The following is a 21898-nucleotide window of genomic DNA, read 5'->3' as shown; positions in this document are numbered from 1 at the left end:
CCTAATTCAAGTTTATTGTCATGGGCATACATACCCAGAGTGTAATGCCATGAAAATTTGCTTTTTGCAGCAGCTGTGCATAATAAATATGATAAACAAATTACATTAACGTAAATTATACTATACATAAATGACAAAAAAGAAGATATAATGACATTAGTGCATGTTCAGGGAAGCGAAGTCTGAGGTAGAATTAGGGGCTTTCAGGTTGTTTAAGTACCTGATGGCATTGGAAAAGAAACTGTTGTTAAACCTCAAGCTGTAGATCTTCAGGCTGCTGTACCTCCAGATCGCAGCAATGAGAAGAGGTCATGCCCCAGATGGTTGGGGTCCTGAATGATGGATGCTGCCTTTCTAACACTGACTATATGTTTGTGTATTTTAATTATTAGCATAATCAGTTAGTAATGAGGATAGAAAGGGGAATAACTATGGCTAATTTCACCAAATTATATTTTTCTATTCCACCAGCTCTATTAAACATAAGACATAAAGAAAATTCCCAACATACTCTCTACCATACAAAACCTGGTTTTAAATTGAGTATTTTTGTTCCAACTGTGAGAGTATTGGCAAACAACACACATCAAAGTTGCTGGTGGATGCAGCAGGCCAGACAGCATCTCTAGGAAGAGGTACAGTCGACGTTTCGGGCCGAGACCAAACACTTATTTAGCTCTGGCCTATTTTTGGTTGGTACTTTGTGTTTTTGTAATGCAAGAGAAAAGCTTTTGGATGGTGAAAGGCCGTCTGCAGGATGGAAAGAGAACTAAATAGTAGCTTGGATTAAGGGTTGTGGAGAGAAATTTTGTCAGTGACAGTATGTAATAGTTTTGATTGTACTGAGCATAAGGTTGGGACTCTTTGGCCTAATGATGACAACTGTTTGGATGATTGTGAACAGATCTGTCAAGATACATAATACAGCCTTAGCTTCAGCTGGCAAAACAAAATACACCAATATCTTGAATGTTGTAGTTATATTGTATTCTTTGTGTTTATCCTGCACTTTTATGTTGTGTAATGGAATCACAAAACACAAAAGAGAACATTGAGAGAACCACCATTGAGAACATCCACCATAAACGCTGCGTGGGCAGGGCAAAAAGCATTATCAGGGATGCACCTCACCCTAACCATGGACTTTTTGCTCTCCTCCCATCCAGTAGGTGCTACAGGAGCCTCTGCTCCCGCACCAGCATGCACAGGAAGAGCTTCTTCCCTGAGGCTGTGACACTGCTGAACCTCTCATCATGGCGCTAAGCAGTATTGCATCCGAATTGTACTGTCTCAGTACTTTTATATTTGTGTGCTGTAGCACTTCTTTTATTCGGAGTTATTTTGTAAATAACACTATTCTTTGCAGTTCTGGTCAGATGCTAAATGCATTTCATTGGCTTTGTATCTGTACTCGGTACAATGACAATAAAGTTGAATCTAATCTAATCTAAAAATGCCTCCTTCAGCCTAACTCGTTTATACCAATCATGCTGCTTATCCACACCAATCCAATTTGCCTGCATTAGGCTCATGTTCCTGGATGCCTTTCTTGTCTATGTACCTGACAAGCTCCTTTTTAAATATAATTGTCGATTACCATCCTTGGCAGTTTGTTCTGGATAACTACTACCCTCTGAATGGAAAAAACCTCAGCTCTCCTTAAAATTTCTCCCTCGCCCTCTGGTGGGAAAAATATTCTGACTATCTATCCATTTATAAACTTCTATAAGGTTTCTTCTTGGTCTCCTATGTTCTACGAAGAATAAACCCAGCCTTTCCAGTCTCCCCTTGTAACAGCCCTCTCCAGACAACATTTTTGAAAGATCTGATTACATAGTCAAAGGATAACAAAGTTAACAAATTTCATGACACGTTGGTGATAATAAACCTGATTCTGATTCTGGATGAGTTGGAAAAAAATTTGGAGTCTCGGGATAGCTTTCATTCAGTATTTTTATTTTGTTTTGTTTTCAAAAATGCTTTGCTAGATTCTCATTGGTCTATTTCTGTATTTGGTTATATTTGCAGCTAAAAAAATATATTGGTTGGTGCCACTGCAATACGAAATAGTTAGTAGAATTGACATTTTCTTAAGTTTAGCATCGTCAGAAAGAGAACACTGACAGCCAACTATTGTTTAGTTATTTCCTTAGTTAGATATTTAAAAAAAACAGTGGCTTCAGTGGAGTAGCGTACAACTTCATTCTGAGAATGCTTCATGTAGCTTTGTTTGTTCTGATGTCGATCTATTGGTTAGTTTTCTGGTTTGTATGCCATCATTCCCAGTTGATCTCAAAGGCTTGAGTGAGGTCACAAAAAGTTCTAATTTATATCTTATAACTCACCACTACTTGGTGTGTGTGGTCTCATCCTAGTCACTGCCTATCCTTACTTTGTGTTTGACAGATTGGTTTTCAAATGAATTCCTTGCATGAGTTTACAATTAAAGTCTGGTGTGTATTTGAAAATTAATTCGTTTATCTTTAATTTTTATATGTAATCTATCTTACTTTTTTAAATTCTATTTGAAAATGCTGGTTCTTTTTTTTATCTCCACAGTTCAAGGGTTTTGATCCCAATGAATTATGTGTAGCAACCCTACTTTTTGAAGGTAACAGAGAAAAGGTTCTTCAACAAGAAAAACATGTTTACGATATTGCTGCTAAAGTTGGGTAAGGCTCTAAATCTCAGGACAGTGCCGTTTGAAACTTGATTTTCTTTGTTCCAGTTAGCTTTCAGATTGTTGCAAAGCAAACTGCTAACTTAAGTGAATGAAAAAAAAAACACAAATTAACAGTGAACAGAAGTGTCTAATATAATGTAACGGAACTACAAGGTTCTGTAACAAAAATTTATGATGTAGCATGTAAACCAGTGATGGAGAAAAGGATTTTGGCTATTCATAGGTATCTTTAATTACTTGGTTGTATCATTTCCCATCTTAAGTTATGTAGTTTAATATTTGCTATGCCACTGGTGAGGTTATTTACCAAGTATAAACTATAAATTGATTGGCAATTGGTGTCATATTCCTACAGCACAGTCACAGGCCCTTCAGCCCAATTGGTCATCCTGACCAGATGCCCATCCAAGCTAGTCCCAAGCCAGTGTTTGCCCCATAACCTGCTAAACCTTTTCTATCCAAATGAAGATGATTTCGACAGAATAGTTGTTAATGGGGCTGTGGACTCTCCTCCAATCAGCCATTCCAGTTAAGTAATGCCAAGACTGTTGGAAGTCCACATGTGGAAAGTCAGAAGTTGGTGCTTTTACTGACCATTGACAGCTGGTTCTTTTCCATCTCTGGTCTCCATGTGCTAAATAATTTGTAGATGGCTCTAATCTATTTTTTTTTAATTTTATGTTTATTTGGATAAGGAATTCACAAACATCATGTACTTTTTTCACACATATAACCTTTTCCATTTTTTTATATGTATAAAACTATAATTATTTATACATTCTTAAGTACACATCGAGATGATATAAAAGGAAATTAGACACTTAAATAGATAATTATGTACTGTGGTAATTCTAATCTATTAGGCTAAGTAATGGTATTAGTTGTTAAGAAAAATAGTAATAATAGTTTCCATATAACTCTTCTGGACCATTTCCACTGGTCCAAAATGTTGTATGTAAGCCTATGTAACAACCATTGTAGGTGTTTATATCCTAATTTGTTCATGCTTGCTCCTGCCCGCAGACATAATTATCCAATCCCTATGTACTTATTTACTTAATTTTTCCATTTTTTATCCCTTTCCCAAATCTTTCCCTTTACTTGTGTTAATTCTCTATTTTCCGAAAGAAAACAAAAAAAAAAGCCATTTAGACTAGGGGTGCTTACGTTAGCAATATTACTGTGTTGATGAGAAGAGCAGTATAAATCATTAGGACAGTCATCTAAAGTCTGCTCGAATTGGGGTTATATATTCAATCCATTTATTCCAGATTTGATAAAATTTTTCTTTTTGAATTCTCAGGGAGTAAGTCAACTTTTCCATTTTAAATATTTCCAAGATAATTTCATGCCAATCTTCTAATGTAGGTGGTATTGGATTTAGCCACTTTCTAGTGATTGATTTCTTACTTGCCGCTAAGAGGGCCTGCAGCAACTTTATACCTTCCTTCTGTTCAAGAAACAATACATGCCCCAAATAGAGCGTCTCAAAGTTCAGAGGTATCTGGGACCTAAGTACCTTAACTAATGTTCTATGAATACCTTCCCAATATAGACTTAATTTAGGGCAATCCCAGAAAATAGGAAAATGATTTGCCTCCTTGAAAATAGGAAAATGATTTGCACCTTCTCCAACACGTCACGTTTGTATCTTTATATTTTTCCTGATATGGGGTCTTGAAGTATCATAATGTTTTTTCAACAATGTTCTCTCCAAGTCAAAGAATTAGTCGAGGACCATTGAAAGCTGCAGATTTTCCCCCAAGCCTCCTCTGAAAGTACCAACCCTGCTTCTTTCTCCCACTTCTCTTTAATATACAGTGTATTTACATTTTTAGCATGGGAGAGTGCATTATATACTGGAGAAACTGATTTACTAGGTATTGAACTGCAAGCCGAATTCAGAATCTTGAAAAATTCTAATTCTACTGTTGATAGGTCTGTATATCTACAATTCTGGTTAACATAATTTGGTACTTGAAGGTACCTAAAAAAGTCATTGTTTTCTAGGCCATGTTTGTCCTGCAGGATTTGGAAACTTTGTAATACTCTTTTATCTATAAATGAGAGGTAGGTAGTAAGACCTTTCTTTATCCATAGCTCAAATCTTTTGACCTTTCTTTATCCATAGCTCAAATCTTTTGGCTCTGATCTATTTTCATGGTGGTTTAATTCCTCTAATTATTTACAGGAATTTGTATGAATCTGGAAATCAGGTGTAAAATGTTCTACACTTTTTCTAACCATTGACAGCTTTGACCAGACTTGTTTAAATGGTTTCAGCATGGACTAGATGAGCTGAAGGGCCTGTTTCTGTGCTGTACTTTTCTATGACTCTAGAAGATTAATCTCGATTCCTGACTTTGCTAAAAGCTGTTAGGATATTCTGACAGTGGGGTCTTAGAGTAGGTCACCTGAGGTTCTTCTGACTGTAATCTTGCAATGCCTTGCTGGATTGCTGTTGAGTTTAGTCAGCTAGGTTATTCCTCTGTATCTGGACCAGGGAGCCTGGATGGAAAATGGGATGAATTCAGTTTGTTACATCTCATAAAAATATTGTGTGTATGTTGTTAAGTGCAAAAGAAGAAAATCCTTACTTTGTTCAGCATTTCTTGTAATTCCAAATGATCTATCCATTCCTATTGTTTTGCATCAGCTGATGCTTATTTTAAGAAATCAGATTGCATTGGTGGAGGGTGAGAAATAGTTACCATTTCAGGTTGATGACCAAGCTACAGAGACTTAAGAATGTGTTGAAAAACGAAGTGTTGAATTAATGCTCAATAAATCAACGAATAAAAATTGTAAACTGTTGCCTTGTCTTTAGTTAGACGAATATTTTTAATTTCAGAGGCCTGGCAGCTGGAGAAGATAATGGACAGCGGGGCTATATGCTAACATTTGTCATTGCATACATTCGGGTATGTTAACACATCTTGATTTTGGAGTTTTACTATGTAGGAACTGCAGAACTGGCAGCGAATTCTGGAGTTTCCATTAATCACTCATAGACATTTCCAATGATATCTTCATAGGTCTGCTATTGAACCTTGCAATTCTGTCAAAAATGATTTCTTTCAATTAAATACATGTTGATTTTCCCAATCCAATTATTTTCTGAATGCCCTTACCACTCTGTAATTTTCTTTCTTACTCATGTCATGCAATGGTCAAATGTTCCTTGTTTCCTCGCTTATCCTCCTGCTTGAAACAGTGTGGTTACAATTCCTACCTAATATTCTTTTGGAGCCATTCTGTAGTCTTAATTTTGGAAGATAACCAATGGATGCACGACCTTTATAGCTGCCACTTTTAACGCCCTTTATGACTTCCAGCTTCATTTTATTTTTGATGAATCCCAATTTTTCTGACCTTGCCATTTACTGCAGACCAGTCGTTCTCCAGTATTTTCAGCAAGTTTTATGTCTTCCTAACAAATACAAATTATTTACATAGAACAGTACAGCATATGAACGATCTGTTCAGCCCACAGTATTGTTTTGAAGTGATTAAAATAGTAATCAAATGGCTAGCCAATCTCTTCTGCCCTCCATTTTCCTCAAATTTGCCTATCTAAACATCTCTTTAAAGTCCCTGATGTATCTGCTTCTACCTCCACCCCATGCAACGCATTCCAGACATGCAACAATCTCCATGTAAAAAAAAACTTGCCCTTCACATCTCCTTTAAAATTACCCCCCCCCCCCCACCTTAAATGCATGGTCTCTGATATTAGACATTTCAGCCCTGGGTAAAAGATATTGCCTCTTTTAGTCTTATCAACCTTTACCAGTTCTTCCCTCAACCTCTGTTGCTCTGGTGAAAACAACCCAAGTTTTTCCAAATGGTTATAGCACATGCCCTCTAATCCCATCAGCATCTTGGTAAACCTCTTCTGCATGCTCTCCAAAGGCTTGACATCTTTCCTATAATGGGAAGACCAGGACTGTATACAGTACTCCAGAAGTGGCCTAACTAGAGCCCCAAAGTAAATTCCTGATTTTTCAACTCATTGCCTCCACATAAATGCAAGCATGCCATATTCCTTCTTAACCACCTTATCAACCTGTGTAGCTACTTTCACTATGAACTGGGACCCAAAGATCCATGTGCTCACTGGATCTTGCCCTCAACAGTGTACTGTCTCTTTACTCTTCAATTTTGATAGGTTAAACTCCATCTGCCATATCTCTGACCTTATCTGCAACTGAGCTATATTTTGCTGTAGTTTTTGCCAGTCATCTACACTATCCACAACACCACCAATCTTCATATTATCTGCAAACTTACTAACCCACCCATCCACATTTTCATCCAGGTCAATTATATACATCACAAACAACAGCGGTCATAGAATCGTAGAAATGTACAGCACAGAAACAAGTTCGGCCCATCTAGTCCACGCCAAACTATTTAAACTGCTACTCCTTTCGAACTGCACTAGGACCATAGCCTCCTACACCCCTACCATTCACGTACCTACCCAAACTTCTCTTCAAAGTTGAAATCAAGCTCGCATGCACTAATCGTGCTGGCAGCTTGTTCCATACTCTCACGGTCCTCTGTGCAGAAATTTCCCCTCATGTTCCCTTTAAATTTTTCACTTTTCACCCTTAATCCATGATATCTAGTTGTAGTCCCACTCAACTTCAATAGAAAAGCCTCCTTGTACTAACCTCATGTATATCCCGCTTAATTTTGTCAACTCTATCTCAGTCTTCTATGTTCCAAGGAATAAAGTCCTAACCTATTCAGTCTTTCCTTATAACTTAAGTCTTCCAGTCCTGGCAACATAATTGAAAATTTTCAGTACAAGTAACTGTGGTGCACCATGAACCACAGACATCCTGCTAGAATAAGTCCCTTTGACCACCACCCTCTCTTCTATGGGCAAGCCAGTTCTGAATCCAAATGGCCAATTCACCATTGATCTCATGCACCTTAATCCTCTGGATGAGCCTCCTATTAGGGACTTTGTCAAAAGCCTTACTGCAATCCATGTAGACAACATCACAGCTCTACCTTCATCCATGACTCTTGTCACCTCGTCAAAAAACTCAATCGAGTTAGGGCACGTCTTGCCCCATACAGAGCAATACTGACTCTCCCTAATTAGGTGATGATTTTCCAAATGCTCATAAATCCTATCCCTGAGAAGTCTCTACAGTAACTTCTCTACCACTCATGTGAGACTCACCAGTCTATAGTTTCCAGGATTATCCCAGGACCCCTTCTTGAATAATGGAACAACATTAGCTAATTGTCAGTCCTCCAGGACCTCTCCTTTGGCTGGAGAGGAGAAAGATGCTCGTGAAGGCCCTAGCAATATCTTCATTTGCCTCCCTCAAAAACTTGGGGTATATTCTATCAGGCCCTGGGGACTAATCCACCTTGATGCTCTGTAACAGACCCAACACTACCTCCTCCTTTACTTTGAAATGCCCTAGCATGTTAATACTCATGGCACTGATTTCCCTATCCTTCACATCCTTCTTGGTAAGTACTGATGTAAAGTACTCATTAAGGATCTCATGCACATTCTCTGCATCCAAACAAATGTTCTCCTTCCCCCACCTTTATCCTTGAGTAGTTCTACCCTCTCTTTCGTTATCCTCTTGTTCTTGATGTACAGGTATGTATAAAATGCCTTGGGATTTACTTTAATTCTACTTGCTAAAGACTTTTCATGGCCCCTCCTGGCTTTCCTAATTCCCTTCTTGAGTTCTTTTCTGACTCCTTTATAATCCTCAAAGGCCTTGTTTGTTCTAGCTTCCTAAGACTTGTATACTTTTCCTTTTTCATCTTGAATAAATTTATCACCTCTCTTGACATCCAAGGTTCTCTTGCCTTGACAAGCTTGTCCTTCCTTCTGACTGGAACATACCTGTCCCAGTACTCAGTGTAGTTGGTCTTTAAACACCCATCATATGTCAGATGTTGGCATGCCCAAAAGTAGCTGTTCCCAATTAACTCTCTTTAGTTCCTGCCTAGTATTCTCAAATTTGCCCTGCTCCAGTTTAACACTCTTCTGCAGGGTCCATACTTATCCTTATCTATAGTTGTGTTAAAACTTAAGGAATTGTGGTCACTGTTCCTTAACTGCTCACCCACTGAAGGTTCCAGCACCTGACAAGGCTCATTACTCAACATCAGGTCCAGTACATTCTCTCCCCTTGTTGGACTATCTACATATTGATTTAAGAAACCCTCTTGGATGCACTAACAAATGATGCTCCATTTAAGCCACTTGTACTAAGAAGGTTCAGTTTACATTAGGAAAGCTGAAGTCCCCCACAACAACAGCTCTATTTTCACACCATTCCTTAATTTACCTGCATATCTGTTCCTTAATGTCCTGGTGTCTACAGTACAATCCCATCAGAGTGATTGCACCCATCCTGTTTTTGACTTGTACCCATATAGACTCAGTGGACAAGCCTGCCATTATGACCCTTCTGAGTGTAGCTCTGACATTGTCCCTAACTACTGGCACAACTCCTCCTACCACCCCCACCCTTCTATTACCGCTCTCTTTTTTTCTTAAAACATTGAACACCTGGGACATGAAGAATTAGGAACAGAATTAGGTCACTCAACCCATTTAGTCTGCTCTGCCATTCCATCATGGCTGATTTATTATCCTTCTCAACCCCATTTTCCTGCCTTCTCCCCGTAACCTTTCATACCCTGACTAACCAAGAATATATCACCTTCCGCTTTAAATATGCTCAATGACTTGGCCTCCACAGCTTTCCGTGGCAATGAATTGCACAGTTGCACCATCCTCTGGCTAAAGAAATTCCTTCTAATATCTGTTCTAAATGCACATTCCTCTGTTCTGAGGCTGTGTCCCCTGGTCAAAGACTCGCCCACCAGAGGAAACATCCTCTCTAGATCCACTCTGTTTCGGCTTTTCAATATTTGATAAATTTGCTTGAGATTCCCCCTCATTCTTCTAAACTCCAATGAGTACAAACCCAGAGACATCAAATGCTCCTCGTTTGTTCACCCTGTCATTTCTGGAATCATTCTTGTCAACCTCCTCAGAGCCCTCTCCAATGCCAGCACATCTTTTCTTAAATAGTGGCCGAAAACTGCTCACAATGCTCCAACTGCCATCTGGCCAACGTTTTATAAAACTTCAGCATTACATCCTTCCTTTTATATTCTAGTCCTCTTGAAATAAAAGCTAACATAGCACGTGCCTTCCTTATAAACGACTCCAACTGCATGTTAACCTTGCACAAGGACTCCCAGGTCCCTTTGCACCTCTGATCTTCAGATTTTCTCCCTGTTTAGAAAATAGTCTAAGCCTTTATTCCTTTTACCAAAGTGCATGACTATACACATCCCTACACTATATTCCTTCTCTCACGTAATTGCCTATTCTGTCAATCTGTCTTCATCCTTCTGCAGACTCTCTGCTTCCTCAGCACTGTCTGGTCCTTAACTTGTCTTCATATCTTCCGCAAACTTGGACACAAAGCCATCAGACCTGTCATCCAAATCATTGACATATAATGTGAAAAGAAGCAGTTCCAGTACCGACCCCTACAGAACACCACTAGTCACCGACAGCTAACCAGAAAAGCCCCTTTATTCCCACTTTTTACCTTTTGCTAATCAGCCAATCCCCTATCCATGTTAGTATCTTTCCTGTAATACCACAGGCTCCTATGTATCTTGTTAAGAAGCCTCATATGGCACCTTGTCAAAGGCTTTTTGAAAATCCAAGTACTGACTCTCCTTTCTCTATCCTGCCTGTTGTTTCCTCAAAGGATTCCATCAGATTATGTCAGGCAAGATTTCCCATTAAGGAAACCGTAATGACTTTGGCTTATTTTGTTATGTCTCCAAAATACCTGGAAACTTCATCTTTAATAATGGACTCTAGCATTTTCTCAACCTCTGAAGTCAGGCTAACTGGCTTATCATTTCCTTTCTTCTGCCTCTCTCCCTTCTTAGAGTGGAGTGACCTTTGCAATTTTCCTGTCCCCCAGAACCATTCTAGAATCTAGTGATTCTTGAAAGATCATTACCAATCCCTCCCCAATCTCTTCAGCTATCTATAGATCTGAAAAATCTTTTGGTGTCCTCTTTGATATTATTGGCTAGCTTATCTTCATATTTTCTCTCCCTTATGACTTTTTTAGTTACCTTCGGTTGGTTTTTAAAAGTTTCCCAATCATCTAACTTCCCACTAATTTTTTGCTATCTTATGTACCCCTCCCTTTTCCTTTTATGCTGTCTTTGATTTCCCTTGTCAGCCATGGTTGCCTCATCCACTCTTTAGAATAGTTCTTTGCCTTTGGGATTTATCTAAGCTGCACCTTCCAAATTGCCACCAGAAACCTAGCCATTGTTGCTCTGCTACTGTCCCCTTCCAATTGACTTTGGCCAACTCCTCTCTCATGCTTCTGATCTCAAACCTCTGCTGCCTTGTGGCTATACCCATTCATGGGAAAGTTTTGGAAGTAAACCCCAAGGAAAAATCCAGAACTGAAATCCCTAATGCAGTCCTACGTTGAGTTCAACGCTGACTGGCAATTCCTGTGATGCTGCTGGTGCCAAGCTATATCGGTCTCTGCCGTTCCTTTGGATTCATCGGATGCGTGGAGAGGGGGAGCCTACTACATGGGCAACAGCTTGCTCTCCATATTGTACTGCCCTAGCTTGCGTATCATGTAAATGGCTAGGATGCAACATCCATGATCGACCGTGACCAACAGAGGGCCTCAAGAAATTCTTCCAATTACTTTTGCTTTTCATTTGTATTTTACTTGATCTTTCCTGATCTTCTTTACTGAATTGTTTTCTTCCCCTCAGGCTGAGTGCGCTTTTTTTGTGCAACTTTATTAAATTTGAGAAGAAGACTTGGACTCTCTTTAACACCTCAAGCCATGCAGGGTGACTTTTCTTGTCAGGCTTTTTGCTTAAGGCCATAAGTATTATGTTTGAACCATATTTACTTAATGCTTGCTATTCATTGCTTATTGTACCTTTTAATATAGCTTCATTGCTAGCTCATGTCTTCGTACCTTAATTAGGTTTCGGATCCTGATTTCATTCATATAATATCCTTACATTATCATCATGGTTTGTGGGTCAAATACAATTCCAACCTGTGTTTTCTTAGTTGTACCCAAAGGTGACTGTGCTGTATCGTCTTTGCTAGTTTTGCCCTGTTCTTTAATGTTAGGACTGCTTTGCCTCCATTTTGCCTGTCTCTTCTCAAGGTATCCTGAAATACTTAATTTCCATTTTTGGTCACTTTTTAATCCGTTCATGACTAAGGCTTTTGAATCGTACCCATTTATTTCTATTTGTGCTACTGACTCCTCTAGCAGCTAGTCTAGCCTGTTACAAATGCTCTGTGCATTCAGATAGAGCCTTCAGTTTTGCTTTGTACCACTTTTTCTAGTTCTGACTCTATCGGATGTACGTACTCTTAAGTTTGAATGCACTGTCTCTTCCTCACAGATTCTTGGTTGTTGTTATTATCAGTTTAATTGTTCTGCAGTCATTTTGCCCTTTCAGCTGTTGAAGGTTTATTTACAGCAGTAATTATGATTTGTTGATGTACTGGTCTGAGCTGGATTCAAGTGCAGCCCATGTCAAGAGAATAGTTCCTTTCCTGTCACCACTCATGCAGTTGTTGCATGAATTGAAATCCATTTCTTGCATATCCATTGTAGGGCCAGCTGTTCAATTCTGAACATATTTACTCAATGCTGATTATCATGTGTGTCTGGCCTTTCACAATTTATCGGTGTTGTGGTTAATATTGTTTTTACTAAGTTGTTTTTTTACTAAGTTTTTACTAAGACACCATACAGGCACATTTTTGGCTGCAGAGAACAGCATGAGAACTCTATTGCTTTTCACTTTCTTAACTTGCATGACTCCTTTACTGCTGTTCTGTGATTATTCTACCTGTCACTGCAACTATCCACACAGGCTATGAGAATCATATAGATGCCGAAGTGAAAGAGTGAGCTCCTCTACTGATACTTTCTGCGTACCTGTTTTTCTTGTGGTCACACCTCCTCAAGAGCCATGCAGCCTGTTCATGCTGACCATCAAGTACCTATCTGTACTAATCCCATGTATCTTGAGTGACAAATTCTGAAATATTTTAAAGGGGTTGAATGACTGTCTCTTGGAACTATATCCGGTTATCTTTTCCACTCCCTGATGCATGCCCAGAACTAAGAATCCACCTCAATAATTCCAAATCAAGATTCCTTGAGCAGCAGATGATAACCATAAATGTAGTCCCCATGGACCTTGATGGATTCTATTTGCTCTTATCAAGCTGTGCCATGCCAGTCTTGGAGTATTTATTTAGTTTTGTCACTATCACTGTTACATCACCACTGGAGCAATTATGGGGAAATAAGTTCCATAAGATCACAGTATTTTCTGTGGGGAAATATTTACTGATATTTTATAGTTACTGCTTAGAAAGAACTGTAAAAGGATCCTTATATCTAACGTAGTTTTGTACATTCTTTAGGACTTGGGCATGGACTATTACATCATAGGAGAATCATTTGAAACCTCTGTTCCTTGGGACAGGTAAATAATTCTCAAATAGTTACTAAAATTTATTTGCTGTAGCAGTTATTGCTTGATGAAATAGTGCAGTTTTATCTAAAGAACAAAGTAAATTTAAAAAATATGTACCATGTCTGGATCTTTCTTTAATGATACTGTTTTGAAGGTCCAAGTATGCACTCCTGTATTTCTTGTGTGGGTGACTGGAATTAATTGTTTTATAGTCTGGTAGTCCACATTCCTTTTAGGTAGAGACAAATGGTATGTGTAGCTCAGTTGAAGTTGTGTTCTTTTAAGAAGTACTGGGAGTAATTAGGGTATTTGGTGTCTATTCCTGTCATATGGTCACTGCATGTCAATTCTTCATTACCATAACTGGAGCATCTTTTGGTATGACAAGCTTAAAGTTGGTAGAGGTACTATGGACTTTAATTACCATAAGAATGAAGTAAAATATCAATTCTATGTAGTTAAGTTTCAAATCATTGTCTATTACTATGCGATCAAAATTTTAGAATGAGCCCATTTTTTGGAACTAGATGCTAATTCAATCTTCACCAACCAACCCCTTCATCACCTCCCGCCCCGCCCCACTGAATAATGCTGCATCTAGCGGAAAAAGAGCTTTACTGAATTGTCATTGGCAATAGTGTTGTAGCCAATGAACTGCAAATGGCTTCATCCTCTAAGCATCTACTGTGGGACCATCCACTCAATTCAGTTTCCAGGGATTGGTCATGGTTTTCCCCCCGCAATCTATAGATGCTAATGCAAATTACTTACTTGACATAATTTTCAAATGTTTTGTAAAAATTATTAACTTTCACGCACTGGGTTTCTCACTTTACCACTTTAGACTTTTCAGTTTTAGCTGGTAGTGTCAAAGTACAGTTTTATTGGTGCAGAGTATTTTTTTTATTCTTCTTAGACTTCTTTTTGTAAAATTATTATGAATTTGAATCTGTTTTAATTGCTAGCTTTAAAATTAATACTTTACATCTTCACATTGTACTATACTATGACACTGCCCTTAACCTTGACAAGTATAAAGAGCAGGAGTAGGGCATGTGGCTTCTCAAGTCTTCTCCATCATTCAGAAGGTTAAAATCTGATTGATCTTGGCTTTGGCTCCATTTTGCTGCTTGTTCCTTGTAGCCCTTGATGGACTTAAAAATTAAATAAAAATTGGCTTTGAATATATTTTTCGTCTGCTGTTCTTGGGATACAGACAACAGACAGTCACTTATTGTCCAACCTAGATTGTCCCTGATTCAACCACTATAATTGTGTAAGAGTAAAGAATTCCAATGGTAATGACCCTCAGAAGAAAATCCTCCTCTTCTGCCTTAAATGGCTGAGCTATTGTTTTAAAATTGTGCTCCTTAATTTAAAATTCCTCCATGATGGGGAAAATCCTCTTATCATCTGCCTTACAGTCTAGCTCAGAATCATGTCTATTTCAACAATGTCAAAGATTCAAGATCCAAAGTACATTAGTTATCAAACAATGTATGCATCATACAGCCCTGAGATTTGTATTTCTACAGACAGCCACAAAACAAAGAAAACCATGGAACCTATTCAAAGAAAAACATCAAACCACCAACCCAAGATTGATAACATTGCATTTTCCCCATGTAACATACCATCGGCCAGATTTTTACCCACTCTACTTGTCTGTATCTCTTTGCAAACATGTGCTTCCTCCTCACATTTAGTATCCCCACTCTGCTTTGAACTGTCAGTGCACTTGACTAGAATGCATTTGATCTTGTTTTCCAAGTCATTAATATAGATTGTGATTAGATCAAAGCAAATTTTATTATCAAAGTACGTATTTGTCAACACTGAGGTTCATTTTCCTGCGGTCATACTCAGCAAATCTATAGAATAGTAGCTATAACAGGATCAATGAAAGATCATCTGGAGTGCTGAAGAAAACAAACTGTGCAAATGCAAATATAAGTAAATAGTAATAAATAACGAGAACATGAAATAACAAGATAAAGAGTCCTTAAAGTGAGATCGTTGGTTGTGGGAACATTTCAATGGATGGGCAAGTGACTATAGTTATCCCCTTTTGTTCAAGAGCCGGATGGTTGTGGGGTAGTAACTGTTCTTGAACCTGGTGGTGTGTGGGTCTTGAAGCTCTTGTAGCTTTTACCTGATGGCAGCTGCGTGAAAAGAGCATGGTCTGGGTGGTGAGGATCTCTGATGAATGCTGCTTTCCTGCAACATGTTTCACGTAGATGTGCTCAATGGTTGGGAGGGCTTTCAATTTTAAAGTATCAAAATTGATCCCTGGAGCACCCCAGTGGTGACCTTTTGGTTGGTTAACCAGTTTTCTTTTCACACCAATGTTTCTTATATTGTTAAGCAATCTGTATTTGAACTAGTATATCATTGTTATTTAACAAGTCAGTTATGGGTACAGTCGAGCATTAGTTAACAAATGCAGCAGAAAATGCTGAATTATGTGACTACAAAAGAAATAAATGTGAAATAATTGGATTTTTTAAAAAAATCATGCACCATTGTCTTTACTCTTTTAATTGCAAAAAATTAGTTCAGAGGGATTTTTTTTTTAAGTGACACTTCACCAGCATTTGTTAAGCAGATGATATTTTCGCTTGTTAAATAACTTCAGTATTCTGACTGCGTATTTTTAGGGTACTTGACCTCTGCAGGAATGTCAAGGAGAAACTTGTAAGCGAAAGTAAAGAAAAAGGTGTTCAGTTTCCTCCTTTCGCCACGTGCAGGTAAGTTGTAATCTGGCTCACTGAATGTTCCATTTTCCTGATTCATCATTGTAGAGCATCCAGTTCTGTTATTGTTTCCCCACTGTCCCGTGAACGCACTATCAATTATTCTGAAATACATCATTCTGGAATGTATTTTCTAAATTGTTATTGGTGGCCATTAGGTAAGTCTATACGCTAACTGATGTCATTGTTGGTCAGATTTGGTTCTCAATGGACATTCATAATGATTACTATCACTTAATCTCTCCCAATGCTTTGACTATTTTTAGAGTAAATAAACTTTTATTTATGCCAAAATGATAAAGATGCTTAGTTCACACTTATAATGTGCCTCAGGATAGAGGGATGCCCTTTCAAAACAGAGATGCGGAGAAATTTCTTTAGCCAAAGGGTGGTGAATTTGTGGAATTTGTTGCCACATGCAGCTGTGGAGGCAGGTCATTGGGTGTATTTAAGGCAGAGATTGATAGGTTCTTGATTGGACATGGCATCAAAGGTTACGGGGAGAAGGCCAGGAACTGGGGTTGAGGAGACTTTAAAAAAAAAGGATCAGCCATGTTTGAATGACGGAGCAGACTTGATTGGCCAGATGGCTTAATTCTGCTCCTATGTCTTATGGTCTTATAAAATAAAGTCAACGTCAGCAATTCCCTCTATGCCAGTGCAAGTTTATTGTCAAATGGAGGACAACATCCTCGCTGGAACCCAGCTATATGTCTTTTGCACCTCCAAGGCAACTGTTAATTCTTATTCCTCTTCCTCTAGTTGTAATTGGAGAAAGCCATAGTTTGAGTTCCATTTCCACTATCCCTTTTCATGGTAACTCTGTTTCTGTGCAGCACCTGCTGTAAGGTAAAAGCAGCCTCACTGCATCCTTTTCAAAGCAGCACGTAATGCGGAATTACATGACGACAGAAGAAATACATGTGAAATAATTTGATTTTTTTTACTCTGCTACTTACCCGAATACCCTGCCCTATATAAAAATCCAAGCTTTTTTATCTGAGTGCAGGAAAAAACAAACATCAGAAATGTAGGGGGTACTCAACATAATTAAAATGGCAATGACTTTTTATCATAAGCTGTCTTTTCTCTTTACAGATAGCAACAGCTTCTGTTTTGAGTATTTTCAGGTTTTTTCCCCCCCTTTTTATTTACTTCACTTTTCTCCTAGACAAACTGTTGTGGGCCAAGTTTAAAACTGTTTCTGTCCCTGATTGCCCCCACCCGCGCACAACTAACTTCTGTCCATTATTCTCAAGAGGCATATCCCAAAGAAATCTTAACTGTGTTTGTGGAGACAAAGAAAAAAATGTATACTGGATCCACTTTGTGGGAGAGGATTCATGGCAGCCTACCTTCAACTTTCAGTTTGATTCAGTGACTGTGCGTGGAGCACACATAGAACAGTACAGCACAGGAAGAGGTCCTTTAGCCCTGCACATCTGCATGGTGCCAATCTAAACTACTCCCATCTGCCTGCGCGTGGTCCATATCCCTCCATCCCTGTCCATTCCTGGGTCTCTCTAAATACCTCTGGCATTGTGTTCCAGGGATCTACCAAACTTCCTTTGCAAACCTCCTCTGACCTTTTACCTCTCACTTTAAATCAGTGCCCTCTCATATTTAACATTTCCTCTCATACTTTCCACGCTGTCTACAGGTGCCTTGGAAAAGTATTCTGCCCCCAGAGCTATTTTCACATTTTACCGTCTCATTTTCTAAATTTAAAATAAATTGAAGTAAGATTTTTAAGCTAATCTATAAAATATTGTGCGTCACATCAAATCAAAAGAAAAATTCCAAAACCTGTCAACAATTTACTAAAAATTAAAAACTAAAACGGTGAGGCTGATAAAGTATTCATCCCTTTGTAATTACTACACGACCTTTCCTCAGGTGTATTACCATATTTGGTATATTACCATACCAAATCATCCAGTTTGTTGACATAGAAAATTGGAAGATCCCCTGTTTTCAATGAATTCATAAGAATAAACTCCCTCTCTCTGTCAGGTCCAACCGTTTGATAGATTTTCAACAGACCAAACCAAAATGAAAACAAAAGAGCATTCAAAACAAGTCAGGGAAATGACAACAGAGAAGCACAAGTCAGGAGAAGGGTACAAGACAATCTCCAGGGCACTGAACATACTTCAGAGCTCAGTTCAGTCCATCATAAAAAAAGTGGAAAAAACTATGAAACCATATCACACTGCCTAAGTCACGCCACCCCTCTAAACTTAGTCACCAGAGAAAAATGGCACTTGTAAGAGAGACTTCTGTGATGCCAACAGTCACAGAGTGAGCTGCAGAGCTGGTGGCTCCATAGTCTCCAAGGCCTTGCACAACAAGGGTATGAAAGAGAAGAAAGGAAGAAGCCCTGCCTAAAAAAAAAAAGCATACGCTTTCCTGTAAGGACTTTGCAAAGCACCTCTTAGAAGATACTGCAAAGATGTGGAAAAAGGTCTTATAGCTGGATGAGACTACAGTGTAACTATTTGCCTCGACAGTAAGTGATATGTTTGGCATAAATCTAATACGACATAGTCCATCTCTACTGTAAAGTATGGTGGAGGTAGCATCATGTTATGTGGTTGCTTTTCAGCAGCAGGGACTGGAAACCTGGTCAGGTTTGATGGGAAGATGCAACAGATGTATTACAGCTTTTATACTTATTGCCATAGGCAGTCATTACTGCTGCATGCGCTTGTGTTGTTGTTTACAGGGAACCATGGATTTGTACCCCTTGATACCTCTGTAGACAAATGTTTCTAATGGTCCTGTAATACGTTTGTTGCATTTGACCTCCCAAATGGATCACTTCACATTCATCAGATTAAACTCCATCTGCAATTATTCCACCCAAATTTCCAAATGACCTACAGTATATCCTGCTGTATCAAAGTTCAAAATTCACTGGCCTTAGTCTTTCTATGGCCAAGCCATTTTTGAACCAAATTCACCAACTTGCTAGGGATCCCTAGTGAGTTAATTATCTGGACCAGCTTACTCTGAGGGACCTTGTCAAATTCTTTATTAAAGCCTATGTGGATAAATCCACTCTCCTACCCTCATCAATCATCTCACACTTCCTCAAAAAAGTCTGAACCAAATCTGTGAGCAAGGAGCTCCCCTGTACAAAGCCATACTGACTATCCCCAGTAAGTCCATGCTTTTCCAAATGTGAGTAAGTCCTATTCCCAAGAATCTTCACAGTTTCCCTGCCACCTGTGTAAAGCTCACCAGCCTATGATTTTGTGTTTTAACCCTCTTGCCCCTTTTTAATAAAGGAAAAATACTGACAATACAGCCTTAATCCTTCACCTTCTAAAGAGGAAACATGATGTCTATTGATGTTGCAGCAAACTCCTGCCTGATTCCCTCAGTATCCTGGGATAGATCCTTTTGAGCCCTGAGGACTCAATGTTTTTCACGACACTGTGTACCACTTTCTTCCTTGATGTTCCCTAATTTTTCCATCTATGTTCTTCTCCATGCAGAATGATTTGGAAGGTACTCATTAAGTGCCTCTCCGACTTCCAATGCCTCCATGTACGAGTCCCCTCCTTTGTACTTAATTGGGTTTATCCTTTCCCTAGCTTACTCTTTTGCTTCTAATATATGTTTTTAAAAAAACATTTATTTATGAATGTTAACACAAACCCCTGCTTTTCATTGTTAGCCGAAGAGACCTATTCACCATATATGTATACTCCAGAGCTTTTCTCGCTAAAGACTAAATGGACTTTACAGAACTGTTAGCTAATTGCAAGTTCTCAGTGCTATGTGTGTTTAAAATATTAATCATAGTGATGATAAATTTAAAAAGATTGTCAAGAAAATTATTTTTGTGATAATCCAACTTAATTTTGTTTTACAGAGTCACCCAAACTTATGATGCTGGCGCATGTGTGTATTTCTACTTTGCTTTTAACTACAGAGGTATAAGCGACCCCATTGCTGTGTTTGAGCAAATTGAGGTAATGTTGTTCAAGTACTGCATACCAATTCCAGCATCATCATCCTTTTCTTATTCTAGACTTTTGTCTAAGTGGCTTTTAAAAATAAAATGTTCAACAACAGTTACATTAGGGTAGTTATAAACATAGATTTCGTTGTGGATTAAGAACTGCCAACTTCTATTTTATGTGGTCAGTTCAGCTTTCTTTCTGAACTTCTCACTGAAACTGATCTTATCCTGCATGGCTTTGGGAGCCAATATTGGGTTTGGCAGGCCACAAAGTTGGATTGTTTTCCTATTAATTCAATGGATAAATTGTGCTGGTTGTGGCTGTCAGATGTGAAGAAAACAACTGCAATTCAACCATTGACATATACTATATGTAAATTTGGGACAATGACATTTCTTTATATGCAGATTGAAGAGGATGTGATTAAAATAATAGTTGTTTTTAAATTTTCTTTTTCTAAACTTTTTAATTTTCAATGTTAATAGCTTTGAACAACTACTGACTATCAGAGACATTTAAAAAACTCTGAAGCACCTCATAGGCTTTGATACAAGGCAAGGTATCATTCCCAGCTTTCCCTCAATCAAGGAAGGCACTGTGTTGTGATGGCATGGCTGTAGAACTATATTACCTGATACTTCACAGATATGGTGACCAAGGTGTGACTCACCAGACTCCACCTGGTTGCAAAGGATCATTGAGATCAGTCCTTTATCTCCTGCCCATGTAACTGCAGGTGGGTGAGGACCCCAATTTGCTGGCTGAATTCAGGCCAGTTTTGCTCAAAATCTAATTGTTAAGACAATTATGAACTCTGATGATAACTATTGTGACATGTAAATTGCTTGGCCCAGAAACTGAGCAGTTGCTGGATCAATAGAATTTTTCTTGAGGAATTCCATAAATTGTTTTGGGTACTAGATAATCTTGGGGTTCAAGTTAACTTCATGGTATGTTCCTTGCCCTTATTTATTCTCATTCTGGTGAAATGAAAAGGAATGTCCAGCCCAATGGCGCACTACTACAATATTTTGTTTTGAGATATTAAAGTATTTTTATATGTCCAAGAACACCTAGATGTCAATAGAAAACAGCAGAGTTCATGTTATTTGCTATAACTAAAGTGTGCATAAGAGGTAGTGAAATAATGAGAAAAAATGGTGTGGATTATGTTGCTGAATGTATTTAACTAAAGGCTGCAATTATTTGTACTGAATCAGGCTTCAGCCAGAGAGGAAATACTTGAGAATGGAGGAAGTCTTTCTCACCATCACGGAGGTGAGTGCATTTTTTCATCTTGCCTTATTTTCTGTTTTCCTTTCCAAATTTGTGCTATAATTACATTTCATGAGTTTCTGATATTTACCTCTAGTTCTTAGTATGAATGTTAACAGTGAAATTTAGAGTCTGTTTATTCGCCCTCACCACAAAGCTGAATGTAATTGTAGTTACCTCAAGCCAGCTGAGTTGGCATCTTCATGGATGATATCTAAATGCATTAGATGGTGTAGTGGCATTCACACCGGACTTCGAGACGAATGGTCCCGAATTCGAATCCGGCTGGCTCCTTGCATGCTTTCCATCTGTGTTAAGTTGAGCGTCGAGTTAGCAACTCGGGTCTTGTAAAAGAACAGTTAAATGCTACGGAAGTGGCCAAAATACCGCACAATGCACCACAAGGGTGAAAAGGAACAACCACAACAACTTGAATGTGTTGCTCAGTGTAACACCTCAGCAGACATATGCAGCAACTATTTGCAATTTCTTTCCATCCTTGAAATGCAGAAATCAAACCTTGGGCAATTCAAGATTTTTAAGACAACTGTGTAGTTTTTGGATTTACTAGAATCAGAGGTAGTTTCCTTAAGACAGGAGAATCAATTTGTTGAGCAGTGAGATCAGAATCAATGAATATGAAAACC

General features: G+C 38.5%; 1 protein-coding gene across 2 annotated transcripts in view; it reads left to right on the top strand.

Moving 5' to 3' along the window:
* agps (alkylglycerone phosphate synthase) overlaps positions 1-21898 on the top strand; it is a 164112-nt gene that overhangs the window by 122179 nt on the left and 20035 nt on the right. For both annotated transcript variants that reach the window (XM_072261793.1, XM_072261794.1), the window contains exons 14-19: positions 2560-2672; positions 5535-5604; positions 13200-13261; positions 15910-15999; positions 19886-19985; positions 21197-21254. In XM_072261793.1, coding sequence (XP_072117894.1) covers positions 2560-2672; positions 5535-5604; positions 13200-13261; positions 15910-15999; positions 19886-19985; positions 21197-21254 — 493 coding nt within the window. The remainder of the gene's footprint in view (positions 1-2559; positions 2673-5534; positions 5605-13199; positions 13262-15909; positions 16000-19885; positions 19986-21196; positions 21255-21898) is intronic.

This window comes from Mobula birostris, chromosome 6, assembly GCF_030028105.1.
Source record: "Mobula birostris isolate sMobBir1 chromosome 6, sMobBir1.hap1, whole genome shotgun sequence".
NCBI classification, from domain to species: domain Eukaryota; kingdom Metazoa; phylum Chordata; class Chondrichthyes; order Myliobatiformes; family Myliobatidae; genus Mobula; species Mobula birostris.
The sequence above is the reverse complement of the archived record's forward strand: the minus strand, read 5'-3'. Positions and strand labels throughout refer to the sequence as shown.